The sequence below is a fragment of the Xiphias gladius genome, chromosome 22 (genome assembly GCF_016859285.1).
Source record: "Xiphias gladius isolate SHS-SW01 ecotype Sanya breed wild chromosome 22, ASM1685928v1, whole genome shotgun sequence".
Classification (NCBI taxonomy): domain Eukaryota; kingdom Metazoa; phylum Chordata; class Actinopteri; order Istiophoriformes; family Xiphiidae; genus Xiphias; species Xiphias gladius.
Genome location: NC_053421.1, coordinates 23,646,691 through 23,672,053, shown reverse-complemented (window position 1 = coordinate 23,672,053; position 25,363 = coordinate 23,646,691). Strand labels below are relative to the sequence as shown.

General features: G+C 43.7%; 5 protein-coding genes across 9 annotated transcripts in view; all 5 read right to left on the bottom strand.

Annotated features, from left to right (window-relative positions):
* The window catches only part of gabbr1a (gamma-aminobutyric acid (GABA) B receptor, 1a), a 68,170-nt gene extending 66,788 nt beyond the window's left edge, over positions 1 to 1,382 (bottom strand). For 2 of the 4 annotated variants that reach the window (XR_005706360.1, XM_040116703.1), the window contains exon 1: positions 1,162 to 1,381. Coding sequence is in view for 3 of the 4 variants with exons in the window: in XM_040116703.1 (XP_039972637.1) it covers positions 1,162 to 1,255 (94 nt within the window). In the remaining variant the exon portion in view is untranslated. Of the gene's footprint in view, positions 1 to 1,161 lie in introns of all 4 variants that reach the window. The other 2 variants (XM_040116699.1, XM_040116700.1) reach the window with 1 other exon arrangement.
* An 828-nt stretch (positions 1,383 to 2,210) lies between these two features.
* On the bottom strand, positions 2,211 to 11,670 carry sh3bp5la (SH3-binding domain protein 5-like, a). The gene is made up of 6 exons (XM_040118628.1): positions 10,917 to 11,670; positions 9,395 to 9,457; positions 8,536 to 8,664; positions 7,098 to 7,262; positions 5,745 to 5,918; positions 2,211 to 4,332 (listed from the first exon to the last, which is right to left on the bottom strand). Exons 1-6 carry the CDS (start codon positions 11,154 to 11,156, stop codon positions 3,787 to 3,789), a joined length of 1,317 nt encoding a protein of 438 aa, XP_039974562.1. The 5' UTR covers positions 11,157 to 11,670; the 3' UTR covers positions 2,211 to 3,786.
* Positions 11,671 to 12,948: 1,278 nt separating this feature from the next.
* Positions 12,949 to 16,739, bottom strand: mgat1a (alpha-1,3-mannosyl-glycoprotein 2-beta-N-acetylglucosaminyltransferase a). The gene is made up of 3 exons (XM_040118817.1): positions 16,531 to 16,739; positions 14,534 to 15,467; positions 12,949 to 14,314 (listed from the first exon to the last, which is right to left on the bottom strand). Exons 2-3 carry the CDS (start codon positions 15,164 to 15,166, stop codon positions 13,616 to 13,618), a joined length of 1,332 nt encoding a protein of 443 aa, XP_039974751.1. The 5' UTR covers positions 15,167 to 15,467; positions 16,531 to 16,739; the 3' UTR covers positions 12,949 to 13,615.
* A 1,422-nt stretch (positions 16,740 to 18,161) lies between these two features.
* LOC120783730 lies at positions 18,162 to 21,362 on the bottom strand. The gene is made up of 2 exons (XM_040116890.1): positions 21,060 to 21,362; positions 18,162 to 20,861 (listed from the first exon to the last, which is right to left on the bottom strand). The coding sequence occupies exon 2, from the start codon at positions 19,935 to 19,937 to the stop codon at positions 19,296 to 19,298; it is 642 nt and encodes a 213-aa protein (XP_039972824.1). The 5' UTR covers positions 19,938 to 20,861; positions 21,060 to 21,362; the 3' UTR covers positions 18,162 to 19,295.
* Positions 21,363 to 21,739: 377 nt separating this feature from the next.
* rnf183 (ring finger protein 183) lies at positions 21,740 to 25,268 on the bottom strand. 2 transcript variants are annotated; one of them, XM_040118528.1, is made up of 2 exons: positions 25,183 to 25,268; positions 21,740 to 23,402 (listed from the first exon to the last, which is right to left on the bottom strand). In XM_040118528.1, exon 2 carries the CDS (start codon positions 23,335 to 23,337, stop codon positions 22,351 to 22,353), a length of 987 nt encoding a protein of 328 aa, XP_039974462.1. In that variant the 5' UTR covers positions 23,338 to 23,402; positions 25,183 to 25,268; the 3' UTR covers positions 21,740 to 22,350. The 2 variants fall into 2 exon arrangements, with proteins under 2 accessions (XP_039974462.1, XP_039974461.1); XM_040118527.1 differs by lacking the exon at positions 25,183 to 25,268 and adding an exon at positions 24,039 to 24,215.
* Between the last annotated feature and the right edge of the window lie 95 nt (positions 25,269 to 25,363).

The window sequence follows — 25,363 nt, the reverse complement described above, 5'->3', positions numbered from 1 at the left end:
TCTGCTGGATACTTCATTAGCATTATCCAGTGTATTTTTAGAGTTCACCGTCAAGAAGCACGCAGGAGGTAGACACCACCAGAGAGTGTGTGTGTGTGTGTTGGCAGCGTACAGCGTGTGCTTTTGTCCTGTGCGGGAAGGAGGCGGGGAGGGGGTAGGCAGTAGAGAGAAGAAAGAAAGACAGCAATCACACACTGAGACGGATAAAAGCCAACTGTGTGAGCGAGTGTGGCGACGTATGAGGCAGCCGAACTCCTCCATCCGAGCTGCGGCCGCAGCGGCACCGGGCAGACGGAGGGAGGACGGCCCCGGGCTCTGCACGCGACGAAGGCTTCCAGCACCACAGACAGCAAACACCGCAGTTACCAAAAACACCGCCAGTCCGTCCAGATTCACTTCCACCTCTAATTACACACACACACACACACACACACACACACACACACACACACACACACACAAGCACAGACACAGGGCCTTCTTCCTCGTGTGTTTATAATGCCGGAAGCTGCGGTGAAAAGGGAGCTGATCCGGTGCAATTCAGCACCGCGGACAGCTCGCGCTTCACCGCCGAGAGGCCAGCCGTGGCTCATTTTGTCCACGCGGGAAACGTGCACACGGGCTCAGACGCTGCCATCTGTGCGCGGCCGAGCGCGAGCTGCCGAGACGTGAGGGTCACGCCGAGGGTGCCGCCAACCGTATGCCGTCGGTGGTCACTCGTCGGCTCTTGTCAAAGGGGGATTTCCGCGATGGCCTGGAGAGGAAGGCCGACCGTGTCACGACGAGCCCGGGTAGCCCTCACGCGAGCAGCTCCCCAAGAGCCCGGCGTCCGGCTCAAACTGGCCTCGTGTTGTTGTTGCAAAGAGCGTAAAATCCCCGTGCCGCTGTCCCCCTTTTCCTAAAGCCTGAGAGGGCAACTGCGGAAAGGAGGGCTGACAGTTGCCGGCGATAGGGGAACTCAAAACAAACCTGGCCTGTGCCCATCGACCGCGTATGGCCTCTGCATACAAAACGAAGAGCGAATCCGGCATCTCTCCCGAGGTTTGCCCTCCGAGGGGAAAACGGAGCCTTTCTTCTCAATAGATGTCGCCTAATGTTGCGATCTACAGTAACAGTAGCCTCCAGCCCCCTGAAGCAAAGAGCCGTAGCGTGTGTACTTACTATTAGTTTCGATGCGCTCGGTCGAGATAACAGTTCGTCCTCCGGGTGGGATCCGCCAGGGAAAGCCCAGTGTCGGATTATTTGGTAAAAACATGCATCTTTGCAACGAATTCTTTTTTTTTTTCTTCTTTTTTCTTTTTTATGGCTATATTAATATGGCTATAAATGTGCAAGCTGCTCCGTGCGTAAACAGAATCTTACGAGAAGAAAACGTATCTTATTCGGGTTGTCTCCATGTATTGCGGCTACGCATGGCAAAGGTAAGAAATGACAAAATATCCATACAAAAAAATATACATTCACTATATACAAACGCATCCCCGTAAACGACGAAACACCGATTCACCACACTCCCCTCCTTTTTTTTTTTTCCTCCCCCCCAGCCCCCCCGCCTCCTCCTCCCTTACAATCCTGAGCTAATTCGCGACGTCATGATGGAGACGCACCGTGCGTAACAGTCCCCCTCTCACGCATTTATCAGATTTATTTTTATCCCCCCCCCCCCCTTTCTCATTTCCAAGATGAAACGCGCTAAAGGTCTGGGGCCCACAGCAGCAAAAATGTCATAATGAATCTTAAGAGGAGGGTCTGGGGTTGATGGTAATCGAGCGGATTTATTTACCCCGCCTCGAACAATCGCGGCAGGACGACTAGACGCGGGTGGAGGTGCCGATATGGCGCTGTGGTAGCATCAGTGTTAAGCCCCTTCTCTAAAGCCCCATCGGAGCTTAAGTCAAGGAATCAGCCGTCGGTCGTTTCTACAACACTGGTCATCTATTAAATCGAAGCCCGCGGACTTATTTTTATCTCCCCCTCTGTGTCTTTACCATCCCACCATCCTCCGCCATCTATTCTGAGATCAGCATCCCGCTTCATATTTATACATGTGCTGAATAATTGAAGGGGAAGGCTGGGGAAGACATAACCTCTCACTCTATCCCTCGACGTCCCTCTTCCTGCATCTGTAAAAACAGGAATTAACATCCTGCCTGACGCACGAAGCTACAGCGAGGAAATATGAAAATACGGGAATCGCGGGAGCCCCAGAGGCATGATCTGTTTTATTGGTTATAGGTATGACAAGGCATGAAATGGAAACAGCGAGAGACATTCTGACCTACTCACAAATGCCATTAAAAAGGGGTGAAGAGGAATTGTTAAGACAGAAGTGAAGGTGGGAGGGGTTTCAGATTAACGGCAACAATAATGTTTGAAACCCACATGGTAAACTGGGGGTATCCAGAACATCTGTACAACAAAATTGTCAAATATATTCAAATCAGCGACACGTGTGACTGTACATGTCAATATTTTCCAGCTCTGTAATAATTACATACATTTACAAGTCATTTCTTGACTTCATTGTTTTGCATCACACACCTAAAACAATCAAAGTACAATATCATAAAAGAAGGAAACACAGAAGTCAAAACCAAAAAAAAAAAAAAAAATGAATCGTAGCTCTTCAAGTCTCATCAGAAAACGGTGCTTGGGTGAGTCAGATTATTACATTTAAAAAAAAATAAATCATTACAGGCCACACACTTGTTATTTAAATGGGTCTAAAAAGAAATACAGGAGATTATCATAAAGTACTACTCATGCTAAGTTGTTCACTTGCTCTGTGTCAAGGCACGCTTCAAATTACAACAATGGAAAATTTTAAAAAAGGCGAACAGAGGAGGAAATTGATTTTCTGCCAAAGAAATCTACTTACACAAATGTAAACAATATCCAAATTATACAAATTTGGGAAAGGCTTTTGCATCAAAAGACTACAGCATAACAACATTAAAAAGAAATCATGGCTGAGCTTCATCATCTTAGCTTGAATTATGTCAGTGTTTGTTTCAGCGTGTAGCCCTGAATACGTGGTGAGTGTCTGTTTAAATAGCTAACTAGGAGTGCATGCTGTCGGAGCGGGAACAGTCAAACAGTCTTCAGCATCTTCAGACTCCGCTCCGTTCGCTCTGTTCATCATTTCAGGAATTTTCAAAAAACGCATTCTCCCGTGCCAAAAATAACAAAAGCATGACTTGCAGCATGTCGCAGGAAATAAATAAATGAAACGGGAATTCACACATGCTTTCACTCTGCACTGACGGAATCGTTTTCGTCATTTTTCCCAGCAAACTAACTGGATGAGGGTGGATAAGAGCGGGGATCTGAGTGTGTATGGAGAGAGACCGTGTGACCCTGTGTCTCGAATCTATTGCTGATAGGACTCAACACGACTGGAAGGTGGAGTCTCACTGTTCAAACAGGGCCTTTGAGCTGTCCCCGCTGTTCCTTCATGCTCAAGGAACAAACTCTACCCAGAATCCCTCAGAGGGGAGTGAATATACAGTATACATTTCCTGGAGGGATGTAACCTCTGTAGATCCCAGTAGTGTCCTAACTAGGCTGCAATTAACTGTGATCAGTGTCAGCTTTAAAATAATGTGTATTTACAACAAGTATCATACACCTACAACTGCGTCACTCCAGTTTTACATTTGCAGCTAGTGCACTGTCTTCTACTTTGGTGGGTACCTATGTGTTAGGGGTGTTTACCCTAATTTGTATGTTTTTGACAAGTCACATTTTACTTTTGCAGTGTTTACAGCAGCCATCTGTCCGACGGCCTCACAAACTGAAGCTTCGGTGGTGCTGCTTGCAGAACTGCTGCTGGCGCTCTTTGGCGGATGTTTCCGTCAGCTTGTCTCTTCTGTCCATCGCGCCGCCTTTCTCTTTCTCCCCCTCATCCCCAGTTACGCTCCCTACATCGCTGAGGTCCCCGAGGTGCTCGATGGAGTCATATTTCTCCAAGTCGGAAGCGATGGTCTGCAGGCTGAAGACCGAGAGGGAATCCGAGCCTGCCCGCTCCCTCTCCTTTTCATTCTCCTTCTCCTTGTATTTCTCCACCAGGTCAATGGCTGCATCCACTCGATCTTTCCCAGTCACACCACCACCGCAGGCCCCGCCTTCCTCCTGAACACTGATGTCGGACTCGGCTCCAACGGGGGGACTCCGCCCACCGCACATGGTTGGGCGCCCTCCCTCGGCCTGGTCCCTATCCCTCTGAGCGTGGATCTGCTCGCTGATTTGCTCCAAGTTTCGCAGGGCGATGGAGTAGCGGGTCTTGACTTTCGCTACGTTCTGCTCTAGCTGCAGCACTTTGGCCTTGTGCTCCTGGAGTCACACAGAGGGCACAGCAACTTTCATTGTGAATTTCAACACGGTTTTTATGCCAAAACAGAAAAATAAACTACCAGTGACCTCTAGTCAATCTAGACACAGACACCGACTACGTTACAGCATTTTTGCCAACTCAGCAGCATATTTACAACTAGGGCTGGATTTAAAATAAATAAATAAATAAATAAATAAATAAATAAAATCGATTTTCCAATTAATCATGATTTTTATTTGACCGATCCAATATCGATTCTTAAAATCCCGAGATCGATCTTTGCATTTGCCCCTTTTCGGACTAAACATGTACATCTGTGCTAAATGTTAAGTGTATCCAGTGGTTACCTGTTGTAAATGGTTCAGTTAAGGCTTCATGATGTGTAAAATGTCTTCTTTGTTGAAATTGAGTTATTACAATGTGCACAAAAAAGTTAAAAAGTAACACAGAAAATAACTGGTTATATGAGCCGCCTTGAGTCATGACAGTGACTCGGGCTATCTCATAGAGAATCTAGAGACTGCATCGATGAGAGAATTAGACTGAAAAAAAGATTCTGCACGCTGATCCGAGCTCTCGGTTTGTGTTTGTGGAGGAGATATGATCTCTGGCTTTGAGATGTGAGGCCGTGGAAGCCGAGGGAACAGTGTGCAGATTCTACTTCATTCAGTCTGTCCCTGTAGGGGAGCAAACACTAACTAACAGCTGTCTCCAGATATCAAGCTGATGTCTTGTCAGCACAAACATCGCAGATGAATTAGTGAACAGTGCTTCAGTTTCTGCCCAGTCTGTGCTCAAAGTGATCATTAAATAGGCCGTCTTGTACCTAGCTGAACTATCTGCCTCTAACATTCCATGTGTAACTGTATGGGTTTTTTGTTTGTGTATTTTAAAAGATGCATAACGATGACGCCCTTGTAAGTGGTGCAGGTTTTTAATGCACACGTAGGTGTCATGTTTTAGTCGTTCTGCAATTTCCAAAGGAAAAGATAATAATTATAACCAGGAAATGTGCTTGCAAATTTAGCTGATAATGTGCACTTTAAACAATTTCACTGTAATTAAACAAGTGTTGCTCACTTGTTGAATGTAGAAAAAAATGTAAGCTCCCGTGATAAATTCAGAAAAGTACTTTACACAACACACGTATTTATCTGATGTAACTAGATCATCGAGAATCGAATTGAAATGAATCAATCCAGGATTTTGTGGATCAAAATTAAATTTGGAGAATCTGAAGATTAGCACTGATGCTGAACCCTATTTGACAACTTGACTACAGAAACAGAATCAATTTTTTCTTGTGAGAATGGGAAAGTGGAAGTAACAGAGTACTGGACAAACTACACATAAGATCTTCTATGTACTTTTACAAACAGAGGCACTACTGGGCTCTGTATGTCTGCATCACCTCCAGTATGTGGTTGAACTGGGCCTTGAGCTCAAAGTAAGGTTTGGATTTCAGGATGACTCTTTTGAGGGACTTTTGCAGCATCTGAACCCGAGCCTCAGCCTCTTGACAGGCGTGTGTTACGCGCATGTGCTCCCTCTCACTGCGGAGTCGCTCCTCCTCTGCTTCGTTCACCTGTGAGAGACACACGGGGGGAGGGTGTTAAAACACACGCACACACAAACACACACACACACACACACACACACACACACACACACACACACACACACACACACTCGCAAAAAACCGAGTCCAGTTCATTAGGAGTAAGTAGAAGACATCGAACTTTCTCTTCATTCTAACATTGTATCCACTAAAGTTTGTAAAAAAAAACCAAACAACCGTGAGTCAGGCCCTGTATGTCCATGTCACTTCTCTCCTAAATTGTTTAAGTTATCCTACTATCGACCGAGTGTTAGACAAACTAATTTTTTTGTCCTGTGCATGATTTCTCTCACTGTAAGGCATGCATTGTCCCATGTGAGACACCATAGCCATCCTGCACCTACTGCACGTGGTCCACCAAACCCAGGTCTGGTGTCATCACTAGGGTTGTGCACGGAAATCAAGCTCTGAATTGGAACCATTTTTTTTGTTTATAAAAACTCCGGGATCATTTTAAGCTCAGTTTTCTTACTGGGACCTGATGAAACCAGCGAGTGTGATTAGTAGAGTGGAAAATATGGTTTTGGTGTAATTTGTTGTCGTATAACCAGCCTGTCCTTCAAATACAATACATTTATGTTGCCAATGACATTACAATTGTCCTCAGGACCCAAATATTTTCAAAAAGGTCTTATTTATTCTTCAACATTCAAGGGTAGAGAAAACACCAACTGCACCCGCGGCCAGGCCCTCTTTTACAGTGAGATGGAACAAAATTGTAATTGTAACCCAGAACAGTCAGTTTGTGAATATGTCCAAGGCTGCCAAATATCAGTGGCATTAATATACATTCATATATTTCTCACACACACACACACACACACACACACACACACACACACACACACACACACACACACACACCGTGGAGGAGAACTGATTTTCTGGCTGAGACGGCAGGCCCCACTCCCAAAACAGCCCCTCCTCCCTCTACCAGCTGTACAGTCAATCCACATTAGCAGAAAGAGGGAGGATGATAATAAATAAAACATTGATTAAAAAAAAAAAATTCTGATAAAAAAGAACCAATAAAAGTATCAATAAAGTACAAGAAAGAAAAGTAGTATTGATAAAAATCCCAATTATACCCAATCGTAAATCTGAAGTCATTGTCTTATAGTATGTCTACCTCCTCTTTTTTATTACCTTGGAGGTAGCGTGGTTGAGCATCTCCTGCCAGGTGGGATCCAGGGTGTTCTTGCCATCAGCCATCAGACCCTGCTCTGCCACGTAGACCATCTCCCTGGCAGCTGTGTGCATAGAAACCGCTCTCTCGTAGCTCAAAGCCGCCTTCTGGGTCTCCTGCTGTGCCTACAGAGAGCAGACAAACGTCTTACAGTCTACACACCTGGAATACGACGAGTACACAACCCCTTGCTCTGTTAAATCCAATTACAATGAAATCTCTGTCAAACTGTAAATCATAGTTTTTGATTTAGTCCATCGGGCCAATAACAAATAAGCAAAGGAAAACAAATTGCTTTTCAAAACCTTTTGTTTAAATTTGTTTACAATTTCCCATGAGGCAAATCTCACACAGCTACAGCTCCTATAGGAACAAAAGAAGTATCCAGATTGTGTGTAGGCCTGTATCCAGTTAAGATGGACTGCAGTTCACACCTGGCATTAGAATGAATCTCACATGCATATTGTTTTCATGTTTCTCGTCCCTGCACAGATTTACTTTTACATGTGGAAAACTCTAGTCACTGATGATGAAAGAGGAGGGTCCCACTCAATGACAAGAAGTCACTTCATTTACAAAAGACAAAACATTTTCGTGAAAGACAAGAATGAAGGATGGACGGCTGAAAACATCTTGTCTTCTGTAAATAAAGTGATTTCTTGTCATTAAGTGCGACCTTCCTCTGTCATCATTAGTCAACATCATAAGGACAACACACCACTTTCTCCCGGGTGCGGTGGAAACTCTACATGTATAAATAAAAGTAGTTGTGACCATCAAAATTTTGTCTACGTTGTTTGCCATGGTTGACGAACAGCGTGTAGGGGATTTATAATATATACTATGTACGTGGATACATGCATCCATGAACAACTCCAAACGCTGTCTGCACAATCAGAGTCTAGTTTTCCCTAAAAATGTATTTCCGGAGGTACTACTGTATTTGCGAGCTCTCCGCTGGTGATCACCTCACCCCGGGACGCATTTTCTTGCTAAATATGAAGAGGACCAAAGGGTGAGTTCTTGTTTGCAGGTCCAAAGCAAAGCAGTGAAATAAGATTCACTTTGTTTGGGTTCATGTTGATCCACAACGGCCAGTTACAAGCAAAGCAGGTAAAACTGTTTCCTCCTGCTCCCAGCAGAACTCTTGGATATGGTACGGATGAAGTGCCTGGCCTAAGGAAACTTCAGATGGCCTTGCTTGCATTGAGGTTAGAGGTTAGCACTATATTCACTGAAGTATTGTAAACTTTTGCGTCTCAGGATTGTAAACTGTATTTCTGGCAAAGAAGATTCCTCAATGGTGTACATACTCCTGTTTCTCTTTTAAAACGACAATATTTTAAACACACAGGACACATGTAAAAATTCTCTGACGCACATGTGGTTTGTGTATACCTCTTTTGCAAGGCGACGAGCTTCATAGTACGGTCTTGCTTTCTCTATGCAGCTACCAAGCTGAGAGCTCTGAGCATTCAGCTTCCTGGCAGACTCCGTTAGGATCTTCCGGTACCCTGATCTGGCATCCTGGATGGATAATGCATGGAAATGACGAGATTAGATTTTCCTATAATGGAATGACTGATTGGATTTTGCACACAGGCATAATGCTGGATATGAGCAATGCTTTCGCTGAGTGTCAAACTATCAGCACCAATACATTTTCCATTTTAAGAGTTCTCACACTTTCAAACATTGTGCTTAAAAGATAATGAAAACAAAATCATACTGATTAGCACCTTCTGGGCGGTCTAATAAAATATTTATCAACAGAGACAGAATCCAGCAATTCCCAAGTTAAAAACTATTTTTTTTGTTTTTTCCTATCCATCATGAGTTCTGTTTTGTCAAAATCAAAGCATTTTTGTTGAATCTGTTCTTCATATTTATAAGTCGTGTGGGAAGACTTAACTTTATGAAATGGGTAGAATAGGCTGGAACTAACAATTAGTTTCATTATCACTTATTTTTTTCAATTGTTTAGTTTATGAACTATCAGAAAAAGTGACAAATCACAATTTCCCCATACTGAAGATAAAATCTTCAGATTGTTTTTTCTGACCAACAGTCCAAAACTCAAAGATATTTAGTTTACAGTGATACAAAACAGAGAAATCCTAAAACATCAGTAGCTGGAACCTGAGAATGTTTGGCATTTTTGCTTGACAATTAAACAATTGCTTATTAACATTGTTGCTGATTAAATTTCTGTCTATTATTCATTCAATTAACCATTACAGCACTAATTGCTACTTACATCCAGCTGCAGTTCTAGCTTGTTGATCTCTGCACTGGCCTCATTGAGGTGCTCCAACTCTTCCTGTGGGAAAAAGAAAAATAGTGTACTGCTTGGCAACACTTTATTTTAAGCCCCCCCATTTAACACATATGAGCAGTATATAAACATTTAAAATATGGTTTTTAATCACATTTTAATGTAGTTGTAAGCACAGATAAGTGTTAATTAATGTACTTGTCAAAAAACTGCAGTTCATCATGTGCACCATAAATGGAGGCTGCTCTATAAACAGATAATGAATGACAATTTACCAAAAAACAGTTGTAATAATTGAAAATATGTATTCATGAAGTTATAACTGTCAACAAATACAGTACATAAATAAACACTTAGAAATCTCCATAAGGCCGCATACAACTACATTATAGTGTGTAATAAACCACTTATTTGTGCTTATGTAGTGCTTAAAAATGCCAAACCTAAAGTCAAGTGTTAACAATAAATTGTATATACATGTAACTCATGCAGCCTGAGTGAAATTAGCTCCAGTTCGTATTTCATGTATTATCATTACTAGCAAAATGTAATTAGGCTTCAATTGTTTGGGTGTAATGATAATGCAAGAGAGGCACAAACCGTAATGGAAGATATTTGACGGTGACATTTTTATACCAACTGACGAGATAATCGCTTCTGATCTGACAACTGGATTTGCACAGATTAAAGTACTTTTTATGAAATTATCACAAAATACTGGCAAATGAATCATTAACTTGTTTTATTTCTGGCACATAGCTACCATTTCCGTTAGGATTAACCAAGAGTAATCCAGTATTACCAACCCAGGTACCATTTGGTTTGGTTTGGTTTTACTTTGTAAGACAGCCTATACATAACAGACTTGTCCAAATTTAAAAAAAAAAAAAAAAGAAAAAGAAAAAAGGACAAAGGAGAAAAAAAACCACGACTTCAATACAACATGAAACATAGACATAAGAGGTGCAATAGAGACAATACAAAGCATACCACAAGCATTATAAAAAGCAAACAAAGTGTGCATAAAATTGAAGCTTGACACAGGATAAAAACACAAATCTTAAATGAATTATTTCCATAGTGGTCCTGGCTTGCACTGAATCATAACAGAGACTACTGTGCCTCCACTACACTAATGCCCAAAAGTTGTAACAGGAGGATAAAATATTAAATCCATCCAAACCTACCTCCTCTTTCTACATCTTTCAACAAAGTTTTTACACCTATTTTTAAAAACTGTGTAGACTCCCAGTATCTCATATCTTCTAAGGCTTTTTTTTTTTTTTTTTTTTTTTAAAAAGGAAACTTAATCTAGTGATTTTTAAGACTTTAACATCTGCACATACGATTCTGTAAGCAGGCCCGTTTACAGCATTATATCATGATAATAGAAATTGCTTGCATAGTCATAAAAATAGTTGAACATTACACCCTATTAATATGTTAGCTTGATGGAGGATAAATGACCACTAACAGATCAATCATAAGCCGCTGGTTCTCATACCTGGATCCGGGGGTCCAGTTCCTCCTCGTAGGGACTGTGCAATTGCTCTCCAGCGCTTTTTTGTTTTTCACTTTCGCCTTCCCCACAGGTGTCCCTGTGCGCCGTCTCCCGTGTGGTTCCATTTGTTTCGGCAGTTTTGACCTCCTCATCCCCATCCCCATCGGGAATAACCTCCCTCCAATCCCCCGCATCTGACTCCCCGGACCCGGCGGGGCTCTCTCGCAAGTCGCCTGGCTCCATTCCAGGCCAGACGGGTTCGCTAGCAGCAGCGTTAGCTAAGGCTTCAACAGCGGACGTGACAGCTAGTTTACTAACCTACAAATCCGTCCCTATTAACAACGGTTGGGTGTAGTTAAAAAGGGGTAAATTACAAAATAATCCCAGCAGTGGCGAATGTTGAGGAGTTCCCAATCTGCCATATCAAATCAAACCGAAACACGAACCCACCGGAGCTAGCCTAGCCTGCAGCTACGTGCTAACAGGCTAGTGCCGTCAGTGAGAATTTAACGGCTGCTTTGCAGCAAACAGGTGAGAACAGATGAAAATTAAAAGGAAGCCCATCACTATGCCACCCCCATCACATGTGTTCTTTTCCTCCATCTCTTACCGGTTCTCCCTTACTTTAGCTAGGCTAGCTAGCCAGCGGTTTCGGGTCTCACATCATCGATACAGATGAGGTAAACAGACGACCACAACCTTAGCGAGGGACGCGCTGCGACGTTTGGGCCAGGACGGCTTCCGTAAACGCCAACGACACTGTCCCTAATGTCCGGGTGAAACCAAACAGGCGTTTGACTCCCGTCATGGGTGACTAATGCAGACTATGCAGGTAGTTTGTCATATGCCCTGATTGTCACCGTCTTTCTAGAAACCCAGTGTTTCCATTTGTTTCGCTTACTAAGCTTTATAGTCATCTAATTCAATACTGACTGGCGAGCTTCATATACATGGTTGTATGCAAAAGTTTAGGCAATTTACATATTTTGATTTTTGAAGAGAAAAGAAGCAAATACAATCCATGCAGCAAACAGCCTTTCTTCACATGTTAATGCACTTAGCTACTTTTTATATAATGAACTTTAAAAAAAAAAAAAAAAAGGCATGTGCAAAAGTTTGGGCACCCAACTAACCCAGTACTTACTAACTCCCCTATGCCAACTGTCATGCATGGGGATGGGAATATTCTGCTTTGGGCTTGTGTGGCAGCCAGTGGCACCGGAAGATGGAAGAATGGATTCCACTGGACATCAGCAAGTTCTGGATGCAAATGTCCTGCAGTAAGTCAGAAAAGTGAAACTGAAGAGAGACTAGATTTTAAAACAGGACAATGATCCAAAGCCAACCTCAAAGTCCACCATGAACTACTGCAAGACACACAAGCTGAAGCTCTTGAAAATGTGTGGGTAGATCATAAAGATAGTGTGCGTACAGTATCTCAGAACTTGAACTGATCTGCAAGGAAGAGTGGGTAAAAAAAATCCTAAATCAAGAATAGAAAGACTCTTAGGTGCTACAAAAAGCATTTGCAAGCTGTAACATCTGCCAAACTAAGTACTGACTTAGTAGGGTGCCCAAACTTTTGCACATATTACAATTACCATTCAATTTTTTTCTATATTTTATGTTCATGAAATAAATAGTAACGGTGCATTGATATTTGAAGAAGGGCTCCTTTTTTTATGTCTGTTTGCTGCAGGGAATTGTTTTCACTTCAAAAAGCAACAAAGTAGGTAATCTGCCCAACCTTTTGCTTTCAATGTAAACTATGTTGTGTATCTGCTTAAATAAAATATTTTTGAAATATTCAAACCAATGACCCCACTTTTTCAATGGCTACACCATTCCATCATATTGTTTTTTTTTTCCCCAGCCCCACATCTTTGGTATCTTTGGGAACTGTAGTGGAATTTACCATATTATAATACATATTATTAACCGGTAATACTGTAAGACATTAGATAATATGAAGTGAGAACATAGTACTCTTTCTGTAAAAGTTAACTGAATGAAGTTACTGATTAAAAAACAAAAATTGTGTACTGTTTTTTTTATTCCAAAAATATACAAACACACAAATGCTGTAGTTTGCGAGGTGACAAACCTGCAAGGAGTACAACACTTATGAATCATGTAACAAAGTTATTTGGAATTAAATTGTAAGCAGGAAGAACTGATTTTCATAGACGACAAAAACAAGGAGAATCAAATGACGAATTATACTGCAGTTATGACCAGTCACCAACACCATAAGCAACCATACCACAGATTAAGATTTCATATTTATACCAGACATAAACAGTTCATATAGGCTTGCAAGAATTGCAAATAATTTAAACAAAAGTGGCGAATTGGGTAATTGCATTGAATGCATTAATGAATGTCATGTGCACAATAGCATATCATAAAAAATAGATCTCTGGTGAATTACAGCAGTTTAGTCTAACAAACTGTTTAGGCTGTATCCTACTCTGTAATAAATTTTTTGGAATAATGAAAAAGACCTGAGTAGCATTGGCAATGATCCCTACACCAGAAAGAGGGACAATCCATTCTGCATTATCAAGGGCAATGAACTAAACTACACATCATTCAATCCGAGAGGAAGTTTGCGGACGTCGCTCTTTGGTCTGTGATGCTCTCCCCATCTGACATTTAGAGATTACAAAAAGGCTACTGCACATATGCTTTCTCCAGGAGGATCAGCTCCAGGTGGGATCATACTGGGTCCATCCTGGAGGGGGGGCTAAGTAGATTCTCCTTCCTCTTGAGATGAAACTGACAACTCCTCTGTATCCTGTTCTTGGGACGCCAGACTTCAAGTCGTCCATGATTCCCAGGTTTTTGGCCAGCACTTTGAAGCTTTCCTTACTCGAGTATTGAAGGCGGAAGGGCCCGGGTCCTTTTAGCTGCCCTTGCTTAGCATCTTCATATGTAACCAAGGGAGCACCGTAAACGTCCTTCATAAAATTTTCTCTGTACGTCTCCTCCTTCAAGTAACTCAGGTCTAACTTGGTGAAAGGCACAAATTCGGTATTTAGTTTAATATAACGCAGGTACTTGTCGTAAAACTGACCCAGACTCACACCTTGACGGCCAAACGTTAAAGTCCGTGAGATCTCTGGGCGGATACAGGCACGGTTGCGGCGCTGCTCAGGCTGACGCATCCAGTCGTCCCAGAATGAAGCAGGCCACTTTGGCTCCAGCTCTTCCCACACCTCCCTGAGGAGCATCCACCCCAGGCCAGGAAAGAAGTCTGTCCGATAGAGCAGGTTAGCCTTGCCTGGATCCACGTAGCCATCCCTGCCATTGTCGTTCCAGGCTGACACGCACCACAGACTAGGGTCGGATTTCAGGAATGGCAGCAAGGCTCGGAAGTACTCGAAGAAGTCTGGCGCCACCTAGAGTAGGAGATGAAAAATCCGGTTTGTGTGACAGATGCCGACTAGTGAAATCAATTGTTTTAAGGATATGACAACTTATCAGCTGTAAAACATGGAACCTATGCAAAGTTTATCTACTCATTTATAAAAGCATGAACCTTTTAAATGTATCGGCTGGATTTCTTGTATAAACATTAACTGGAGCAATTTAATGACAGTAATGGCCGATATGATTACCTCCAAGTCATCCTCTACAATCACAACAGAGGAATGGGAAAGGGTCTTGAACACTTGGTTGAGGGCCCAGTGGTAATGCCTGGAGATTTTGTAGTAACCCTGAAACTTCTTGTGCTCTGGCCGCACAGCGATCTCTGACAAGTCCGGCTGTTTCAGGTGAGTTACTTGATTTCCGTAAGAGCGAATCACCTCAGCGGTCTCGGCGTGTCCACAGTCCTGACTCACTATGATCGGGTGAAGCTCTGCTGAAGGACGGTGCTGCAGGAGCTTGTCCAAGCAGCGCCTCACGGTGACCCTGTTACAGGCGATAACCAGGATAGGAATGACAGGCTCAGGGCGGACTACGGCCTTCGGTTTGTGTTTGTTTGACGACTCCCACAGTGAGTGGTGACTCTGGATCTGGACCAGGATTTTTTTCTGCAGCTCAAGCTCCGCTTCGAACGTGTCCGCCATTCGGAGCACATCTCCCACCACATCGTTGGTAGGGCTTTCCGCCTCTGGCCTCTGCTCTTGCCCAGGCTCGCCCGGCTGCCCAGGCGGGGGTCTGCCCCACAGCAGAAGCACCAGTATGGCGTTCCAGGTGATAAACAGGAACGTACCACAAAGAATGAGGGAGCCTCTCTTGCGGAGCATGGCCCAGAAGCTCAAAGAGAGGGAGGGGGGGTCAGGAGGACAGGGTATGAATAGAAAGACTTGTCCTTGTTACAGACAATAGGAATGGGATAGGGGAAGGGCAGCCTGTTTATCATCACAAGTGCAGGATCAGAGACGCGGAGTCACACCTTTTTGGCCCACTGTGCATTGACTAAAGTTATAAGGACACAATACAGTGTCAGTGAAGGTGAAGATGGATGAAATATGACGAGGGGCAGGATTCATCTTGGGGTCAAGTTGTGCTTCAGGCTGATCCTCAACTTTCAATATCCCCTTCCATCTGAAATAGTAAAGCCATAATGTACTTTTAAAAGAATAAAGATTGTAGAGCTGCAACAATTAGTCAGTTAATCAATTTTCCGATCGACTGAAAATTCATCTGCAACTATTTTGACAATCAAAAAATGGTTTAAGTGATTTTTTTAAGGGGAAAAAAAGGCAAACTTTTTCTGGTTCCAGCTTCTCAAATGTGAGAATTAGATGCTTTCCTTTTTGATATATGATAGCAAACTAAAGATCTTTGGGGTTTGGACTGTTGGTTGAACACAACAAGCTGTCTGAAGAGGCAATCTTAGACTCTGGGAAATTGCAATGGGCATTTTTCACTATTTTCTAACATTATATCGGGGCTGCAACTAACGATTATTTTCATTATCGATCATTTTTGATCATTAATTTCTCCATTATTGGTTTGGTCTATGATATGTCGAAAAAAAATAGCGAAAAAGATCAATCAGAACTTCACAGGATCCAAGTTTAAGTCTTCAAATGTTTTGTTCAGTTTACGATAATATACGACAAAGAGAAACAGACATTTGTGAAGCCGAGACCTGTGAATATTTGGCATTTTTTTCACAAACTTTGCTTGGAAAATGATTGAAACTGTTAAAATGGTTGATTATTTTTTCTGTCGATCGACTGACTGAACATCAACCAATCGCCTCGGCGCTACATTGCACAGAGCGAACGATTTGTCGAAAAAAAACAATAATCGACTGATTAATCAATAATGAAAATAATGAAGGCAGCCCTAAAAGACTGCAAAGACTAGTGACTACAAAGATGGGAAATCACACATTACACAAAAGAAAGCAGGAAATCAGACGAGCATACAAGCGTACTCTTTTCCGTTTCGTAGGAAGTTTCTGTGAACTGTAGTGATGAATCATCCAACTCTCTCTGATCGATTTTCTCTTATCACCTGTGGCTGCCTCGCCAGAGGGGCCGAACATCGAGTTATTCGGACAAAATAAAATAAAATAAAATAAAAACACACATCTACAAACACTCGACAGATGTAAATACCGAGGCTCGAGGAGGAGCCAGCTGAAATTAGCCCTTACCGTAACAGTGTGGACACTTTCTCCTCCCGTGGCCATTTCGTCCCCCCCCCCGGAACACCTGCCCTCAAGTCTCTTCGATGACAACCGGCGAAGTTTGACGCCAGGAACCGATGGCACGGGTGGAGCCGGTGCGGGGCCGCTGCTCTGGCTAGTTTTGCACAGCTACTGAGGCAACTTCACGTCCCTCCGGTTTCTCCTGTTTCTCGCAAGGCAGGAAGGGGGGGGGGGGGGGGGGGTACCACGACGACTTCCTGGGTAGAGGCAGTCAGGGGAAGTCCCGCCTTAACTGTCACCTTGAGAGATTTCACAACGCGTCGGCGCCTGAGCCGCACGCTGCGGAGCTCGTGGCAAAAAACACAGCAGCCGTCGGTGCATTTGTGAAGACGCAAATTCTCGCACTGTGGCTTCGAGATATGGTAATAAAGAGACAGGGAAGGGGGCGAGAGGGGATGTGGATTTATATATATATATATATATATATATACATATATATGTGTGTGTGTGTGTATATGTATATATATGTATATGTGTATATAAATATACATATATATACACACACACACACACATATATATGTGTATGTGTATATATATATATATATATATATATATATATATATATATATATATATATACATATATATACATATATATATATATATATATATATATATATATATATATATATATATATATATATATATATATATATATATATATACACACACACACACACACACACATATATATATATATATATATATATACATACACATATACACATATATATGTGCATGTGTGTGTATGTATATATATGTATATACATATACATATATATATATATACACACACACACACACACATATATATATGTATATGTGTATGTATATATATATATATATATATATATATTATACATATATAGTTTTTATGAAATAATTTAGGCAAATTACATATTTTGTGGATTTTTGAAGTGAAAAGAAGTCAACACAAGAGTCACTGTGTCGTGCAAAAGTCAGGGCCGCCTACTAAGTCAGCGGTAATAGTACTTTATATACTGTAGGGTTATTTAATGTAAAACTGATTATATGTTTTGTTTTAACTATCGAATAAAAGTACGGTTCCATCTCAAATGTAGGAGTATGAAGTACAAAGGTATACTCAAGTTATGTATGAGTACTTCAGAATCATAGGCTACTTAAGTACAGCACTTGAGTGAATGTACTCGGTTACACTGGAAATATTTAGACCCTTTACCTAAGTAAAGGTAGCAATACCACAGTGTAAAAATACAAGTAGCTTATTGATAGTAAAACGTACCAAAGTGCCAAATTTAAATTCTTCATTAGGCAAACAATTCCCCATGTGAGTTTTATCTTATTATATATTAAATGAATGGATTGTTGTTGTATATGCATTCATGTGGAAGTAACACTTTACCGTTGAGGCTGGTTGAGATGGACCTAACGTCTGCCGTTTACTGCCGGATAGTTTCATCTATAACACTGTGTCATATCTTATAAACCGATCATATATTTTACATGCAAAACTTTATTCTGTAAAGTTAACCGGTAACCGCAGCTGGCAAGTGAATGCAGAGTAGCCCTACTAAATATATTTCCCTCCGAAATGTAGTGAAGCAGAAGTATGAAGTGGCGTAAAACGGGATCACTGAAGTGAAACACAAGTAGCTCAGCACTGCACTTCAGTGCAGCACTTGAGTAAATGTGTGTATTAACCTTCCACCACTGCATATTGCCCATACAGTATGATAGTGTATGAGAGCTTTTACTTGTGATCCTTTATGGACATTTTGCTGACAACACTTCTGTTCACTCACTTTTGAAGTTTTTGAATGCAGGGGGTACTTTTAGGTTGTTGCACGGTTACTTTTACCAAAGTCAAATACCTTAATTACTTCTCCAGCCACTGTATTTCAGTGATAGCAATCACAACTTTCATACTAAGAGCACATCCGGAAAAACAGGTACATTTACATAAGTGACCCGATACCTGCACCCAGTATTTGTTTTTTTCTGTTTTTCAGTTTCAGGTAGTTCAGATATTTTTCCACCACATTTAGAGCAGGCAGTTTTTACTCAGACTCGATTTGAATATTTCCATTTTGTGAGACCTTGCACGCTTCCAAAGGGAAATTTTATTCCGCAATGTCTGCAAAATAAGCTTTTGTGCAAAACATACAGGGTAAACTAAAAATAAAATAAAATAAAATAAAAACTAATGTACTGCCATTATTTGAACTTCCCACCAGGAGGCCTCAGTAAAATGTAGGACAACAGTTGACTTGTTACAGAGTTGCTTACCTTTCCTTATATACTAAAGCAAAACAAGCAAAACAATACCCTTAAAAAAAAAAACAACCAGTTGTTTTCTTCTATCCCTGTGTTGAAGTCCAGATGTGGTGAAAGTCAAGTAAAAATCATTAAATAAGGTTAGATCACAGCGTGTAGTTTTGTCGCTGAGGTCTCTGTCTCTCTCCCGGTCAGGTCTGTCCTCTGTGATCTTCTGTCCACGGCCGGAGGTGTCCTTGGAGGAGGCGGGGGCAGTGGGACAGTGGACACGTCCATTCGCTTAGAAGGGGAAACGACCTCCTGTATTCTGTGGTACAGTAACTGAGATAGTGTAAATGACAGTATGTGCTTGTGTTTTTAAAATCATCCGGCGAAGACTCATACCAATCACCTGCAGGGCATCTCTTTTGGTTGGATTTTCTCCTCCTGCTGGCACGGCAGACGCTGCGGAGCATCATCGGGGCCTCCGCCGGACCCCCCACAGCACCGCCAGCCTCAAAACCATAAATTCTGACACCAGAGCAGTCAAAGACAAGAAGTTGCTCTTCAGCGCTGACCAGCCATCCGAGAGGAAAGACGGGAAATGTTCTGCACTTTCCATAAAACACGGGGGCGTTATGGACACGTTCAAAACGCCGATTTCCTTCAGCAACACTTTCTCACGGATGAGTGCAGCATACGTTTCGTGCTTGATCATCTGGATTATGTTGGAGCATTTATCTGTTCCGGGCAGGTCAGATGCCAGTCTGTGCGCCGGCTCAGGCACCAGCGCTGAGTGCGCGTCCCCCGGGGAATGCGAAGGCTTTGCGTGATGCGGTTTCTTGCTTTCCCTGAAATCCTCTTTTCTCAACATTTTACCGTCCAGCTGGGGCGACCTATACGCCACAGTCAGCCCCCCTGCCACCACAACACGCTCACCGTCGAGAAAAGCGTCCCACGCTGACGCCTGCTTCGACCGGTTGGGCTCAGCCGGCGGGGCCAGTCCGAGGCTGCACGCCGAGGCGGCAGGCCGCTTGGTCGGCGGATTCCTGGCCCAGATACTCCCCCGACACCGGAGAACAGCAGAGAGGGCGGAGGCGGAGGGAGTGGAGGCCATAGTGGTCGATAATGTCCACGGGAGACCCCTTCCTGCTGAGGGGGACTCTCTGGTCTAAAGTTTCTAGTGTTCAGCCCCTCTCCAGTCAGTCACATAACGTGTAAAGGTTCATTTGCGTAAGGAGAGGATCAGGTGGGGGTTTGGGGGGGGGGGTCTTCTCTGGTTTCGTCCACCCGACCATATTTGCCTCGGTAGTCCAGAAGGTTAAGGGAGGTGTGTCTTCGGGCAAGGGTGGAAAAACAACTCACAAGTACTAATAACACACTGTAAAAATACAGTGTTAGAATTAAAGCCCTGCATTCGAGGTATTGTAGGCGAAGTGTGTCGGAAGTAGCCCCCCAACGTGCTCATCGTCCAGAGTGACCCCTTTCCAAGTGCCATAACCTGTGGGCCACTGCGTAACTGCTGTAGCGCCTTGTTACTGATGCACGCACCGAGCGGCGCTTTGATGCTGCGGCCGGTCATGGCGGAGTTAATTCAAGGGTAGTGAGTTTCATAAGCTGACCTCAGTGGTGGAGAGTAACTCTGTTCATTTGCCCAAGTACTGTACAGTTTTGACGTACTTGTGATTTACTTTTTTTTTTTTTTTTTGGGGGGGGGGGTTGGTGATTTTCCATCTCTGCTACTTTCTCCTTCTGCTCCGCCACAGCTCGGGGTCCTGTACTTCACCACATTTGCTGGTAACCTTCCGGATTTTACGTTCAAAAGGCGTACGACACGCCTGTGGCTGCAAGAAACCGGAAGACGAAGATGAACCGGAAGATGAAACCGGTGGCTTGCGGCCTTTTCGACTTGTGACCCCAGCCAGGACAGAAAAAGCAGCGTCCAGCCGGGGGGCCTTTGGCTTTTGTCGTGCGTCAGATGGGTTGATGGCAGCTCCTCCTCACAATGGGGTCATTTCAGTAGCTGCCCAGAGGTCAACATCTCCAATGTTTAACAAAGAGAAAGGAAAGAAAAAGGAAGAAAAGATGAGATTCAGTACGAATTGGTGAAGCAGAACTCTGTTATTTCGTCTTTCCCCTTTGGAGGGGCCCAACCCATAGAGACCGAGCTACCTGAATATGCAGGTGCAATGAGTGTCATAGTCTGCATTTTACAGGTAAGTTTTTTTTTTTTTTTTACCTTTGCCTCCAAGGCAGCGACTGAAGGCTAAAATGTGAAAAAAAAAAAAAATCTGCTCCACGACAGCAGGTCAGACGGGCCCAGCTTTCTCCTCCGCTCTCCCCGCGGTGTTTGTCGTGGACGTGCGTGATTCACTTCTGGCGCGTCGTCCCTCCTCCCGACGTCCAGGAGCTCGGCTGGCGCGTGGCGGGCGATCGCCGGATCTCATCTGGCTGTCGAGAAGGTGCGGACGAACCGGCTCGAGCGCCGCGGAGGCAGAGAGACACCCATGCGGTCGAACAGGTTTTGCCGGCCTCAAAGCAGCGAGGCACAGCCGGGGGGGGGGGCTGGTCCAGAATCCAAGCCAGCCTGTTAACTAGTCTGTTTACACCACTAGAGGGTATCAGGTGTCTAAACCTCGGCTTCTGAAACAGGCAGTCAGTCTGTTTTGACCAGGTGGGGGTCAACCGCCGAGGAAAAAGGACAGGGAGGCCTCACCATACCGCACTCGGGCATATATAAAGAACTCAAGAGCATTCAAAAGCAACCCGGCCATCGTTTCATTTCTAAACAACATGTTAAAAAATCCAGATCAGCTTACAGAAGTCGAATTGTCACCATGTGTTTTGGAAATACCCAGCAATGAGTTTTCAGTGCGTCCAAAAAGGCTTTATTTGAGAATAAAGTCGATTCTTATGAGGGAGAAAGAGAAAATACTTACAAATATATAAATCATCTGTGGCTATGTACAATGAGCAGGTCTATAAACAAAATCTGGAAGAACAAGAAACCCTGAGCTGGTTACTGAGCTCGGCCCCATGCAATCAAAAGATACTCAAGACTTTTCATCACAGAGTTTAGTGCATTTCAACATTTACAGCTTATTAATCGTTCGGAGCAGACACACACACACACACACAGTCACAGACACACACACGCAGTCACAGACACACACACACAGCATTTCTGGCTTTCACAGTAATCACAAAATCATGCTCAGAGAAGAACACAAAGGTCAAAACAAAACAAAACATGCGTGTTTGCCCCGTTTCCTTCATGTGCAGCTTTAAGCCTGCCTGTCCTATATTTAAAAAAATGTTGCTGTCCTTGTTTTCCTTCATTTCTTCACTTCACTGCATGTGAACCAGCTTGAATGTGTCCCAGCGCTTAGTTTTTCCTTCACCATTACTAGCCAAGAGGTAAAAGGGAGGCAAAACGATCATTGAGAATCACAACAAGTTCTCCTGTGGTATTCTCTCCGTCCTCTTTAGTCTCATTCCGGGCAGTAGTCTCCCGTCCCTCCCCTGCCCCTTCAGGGTGCAGTGAGTTCATCTCCGGCTCCTGGGGCATCCTGTAACGTCAGGTTCGCCGGATTAACAGGCCTCCGGTGAATGACCACGTTCGGTATGATCACAAAGGCCAGAATCCCCACCAGCATGAGCGCCACAGCGATGGTGATGATGGACGCCACCACGGCGTAGTAGCACTGGTCCGAGCGGAACAAGCTGCGCAGGCGACCTCTTACCCTGTTCGGAGGCCTTCCCACGTTCACCACGGTGGTTGGCGCTATTCCCTGCTCCACTGCACTCAGGTGGAGGTCGCCGCCCGCTGTCACCTGGCCATCCTGACTCTTTTTAGGCAGGGTGAGGACATTAGGCTTGGTGGGGCTGGCGGGAGGAGGGTTCTTGAGGACCAGCTTGCCCTTGCTGCGCTTGAAGCGGATGGACAGTGCCCTCTGCATGTCTGGTGGGAGTTTTCCTATGATGTCTTCATTGTTGCCCAGGCGGGGCAGGTCCTGGCCGTGGGGGAGCTCGGTCAGCTCGCGGCACACAGGGCAGGGCAGGGTCTTGAGCTCGGGGGAGGTCACGTTGATGCGAGCGAGGCACTCCAGGCAGAAGGTGTGTCCGCACGCCAGCAGCTTCGGGGTCTTGAAGACGTTGTCGTAGGAGCAGAAGCACACAGCGCACTCAGTGTCCTCCACATCATCTTCAGGGGGCTTCACCTTCCTCCGGTCGCTCTCCCCCACTCTCCTGTCTGGTCTCCGGGCCTCCTCACTCCTCCCGCGCCGTCTCCTCTCTCCCTGGTGCCTGTCTCTTTCCCTCCTCCTCCCTCTCTCCGTCCTCTCTGAGTCGCTGCTCCTAGATCGCCTCACTTTTGCGGTCTTCTCCCGCTTCCACTGGTCCTCCTTGCCGTTCCTCTCTTTCTGGCTGAGTGTGGGTTTGACGTTTGGGGCCAGTCTGGCTCCCTGGCTCTGGCTCCAGCTTCCTCCAGGCCTGTTCCTGTCCCTGTCATCGCTCATGCTGGAGGGATGATGTTAGAGGTAGAGTGTCGGCTGGAATCGGATTCCCAGTTTTCCAACAGGAACTGTGGAAAATAAGACCTTGGATAAGTTTGTTGGTTCCCAGGAACTAGGTGAGCAAGAAACAGACTGTAGGAATTTACCTGCACGGTCAGCATTGCCGTTTCATGGCGATGAAGCAATAACACCTAACCTCTTGCTATCTAACATCTCTATTGTCTTAAATTGCTGTTTGTTTAATAGGCTTTTCCTGCACAGAAATAATCAGCAAACATATCTGCGGCGAGAAATGCATAACTGGAAGTCCTTCAGATAGATTTTTAGTTCATTAGGATTTTATGATCCTGTTCTTTTACTGGGCTGAAGTCTGTAAAACTAAACCAAGGCTTCATTGTTTTGAATCTTTGTTTTCATTCTTTCGTAGTCAGTCATTTACTTGACAAGTTTTTTAACCCAGCCGAGGTTCACAATTCACATTTTAGCAGCTGATTTTTTTTCTCCAAATCGTAGAAAATCTGGTTTGACTTTTCGCAGCAGGTTTAGGTACGAGTGTACAAGTTTCTGATGGTTAAGGAATTAGATGCTATAAAGCAAATTCCGGGTTTTCCAGAGAAAAACTTGCCTGTCTTACGACAGAGAACAAGAAAGTAATTGATTTGGACAGAATTTTCGCACACACACACACACACACACACCCTGACCTGATGAGGTAGATGAACGTCGGCCCACGTCGTCAGAGATGATCTGACTGGTAAAATAATCCTTTTGTGTATTAGTGCAGTAAAAACTTGCACATCACCAAACTTCATTACTAAAAAAACCAACTAACACTTCAACCCAGAAACTCTCAGGAACGTTTGGTCTCTCTGCCTTCCCTGTTCTCCTCTCCTGTCAGATTCCTTCCCCTCATATCTTGTCGTCTAATTGTAACACGGCACTGCTTCCTCTGAACCCTCCTCCCCGCTGCCTCCTGCCCTCCCTTTTTTTTTTCTCCTCTCCCGTCGGACCAGTTGGACCAGCTGTCATGAGCCAGTGCTTTTTTTACGGTCTGTGTGGGATATGTAGATAATCAGTCCATTTACTTAGATAATTCTCATGTGTGTCTGCTCACACAGCCGCAGCTGTATCATACTGGCATCACGTTACTACTTAGAGGCAGCGCTGTGATTACAGCTCAATTTTCTTTTTTATAATCAATCCCCCTTTGTTTTTATATCAGCCTTTGTTGTTTAACTGAGCGTTCAACAACAGATCTGGGGTCAGTGGCATGATTTTTTTTTTTTTTTTTTAATCTGTGTGACTGTTATGTTAGATACAACTTAAGAAAAACAGTAGTGAATTTCCACTGTCGCTGCATAGAAAGACAAAGTAGAGTACTGTATAGGAGCCTCATACCTGTCATACCTCTACCTGTCACTTTCTGGGTTTACAAGAACGAGAGCAACTATGTTTCTACCAGCTTTACCTTTTCTGACTGCACGGCCCCAGTTACGCGCTTTTCATACGAGCTCTTTTGAAAATATGAGAGTACACCCTGACTGAGATAACAGCTCGTGGCAGTGCAATACACCTGAAAGCCAGATTAATGATTTAAATGTTTTGCATTAAATATCAATGGCATAAAAAAACAAAAACACACAGAACAGTTTTGTTTGCTTTGTCGAACAGCTCTTCCTGAAACAGGGATGCGTCACTCTTAATGTAACACAAACATGCTGCTGTATGAGGGCCCCTGAAGGGACTTTGAAAAAAACTAGATTACTGTGTGTTGAAATGCCATGTTAATAGTGATTTTGTAAAATATTTCCAAACTCAGAGAGTTGGTCCTTTTGCAGTACAACTTACCCAGCGCGACAGCAGGACGGCAGGAAGCCATTCAAACATAGCATCTAAATATAACTTGTTGAACAGTGAATTTCCTGGTGGGAATAAAACCAGAAGACTAACCTGAGATAAAAGATAGTAACTACTAGTGTGATGAGTAAATATTGAGCCGCAAACCAACCGACATACTGAATCTATTCAG

Bases quoted from the DNA above. Each gene is read 5' to 3' on its own strand.
- sh3bp5la (XM_040118628.1), bottom strand. From the start codon at position 11,156: ATGGAGCCAGGCGACTTGCGAGAGAGCCCCGCCGGGTCCGGGGAGTCA. The intron at 8,665-9,394 runs GTAAGTAGCAAT...TTATCCATCCAG, and splicing joins AGCTAGAACTGCAGCTGGAT to GATGCCAGATCAGGGTACCG. The intron at 7,263-8,535 runs GTATACACAAAC...TGCTCTCTGTAG, and splicing joins CTCGTCGCCTTGCAAAAGAG to GCACAGCAGGAGACCCAGAA.
- mgat1a (XM_040118817.1), bottom strand. From the start codon at position 15,166: ATGCTCCGCAAGAGAGGCTCCCTCATTCTTTGTGGTACGTTCCTGTTT. The intron at 14,315-14,533 runs GTAATCATATCG...CTCCTACTCTAG, and splicing joins TTGTAGAGGATGACTTGGAG to GTGGCGCCAGACTTCTTCGA.
- LOC120783730 (XM_040116890.1), bottom strand. From the start codon at position 19,937: ATGGCCTCCACTCCCTCCGCCTCCGCCCTCTCTGCTGTTCTCCGGTGT.
- rnf183 (XM_040118528.1), bottom strand. From the start codon at position 23,337: ATGAGCGATGACAGGGACAGGAACAGGCCTGGAGGAAGCTGGAGCCAG.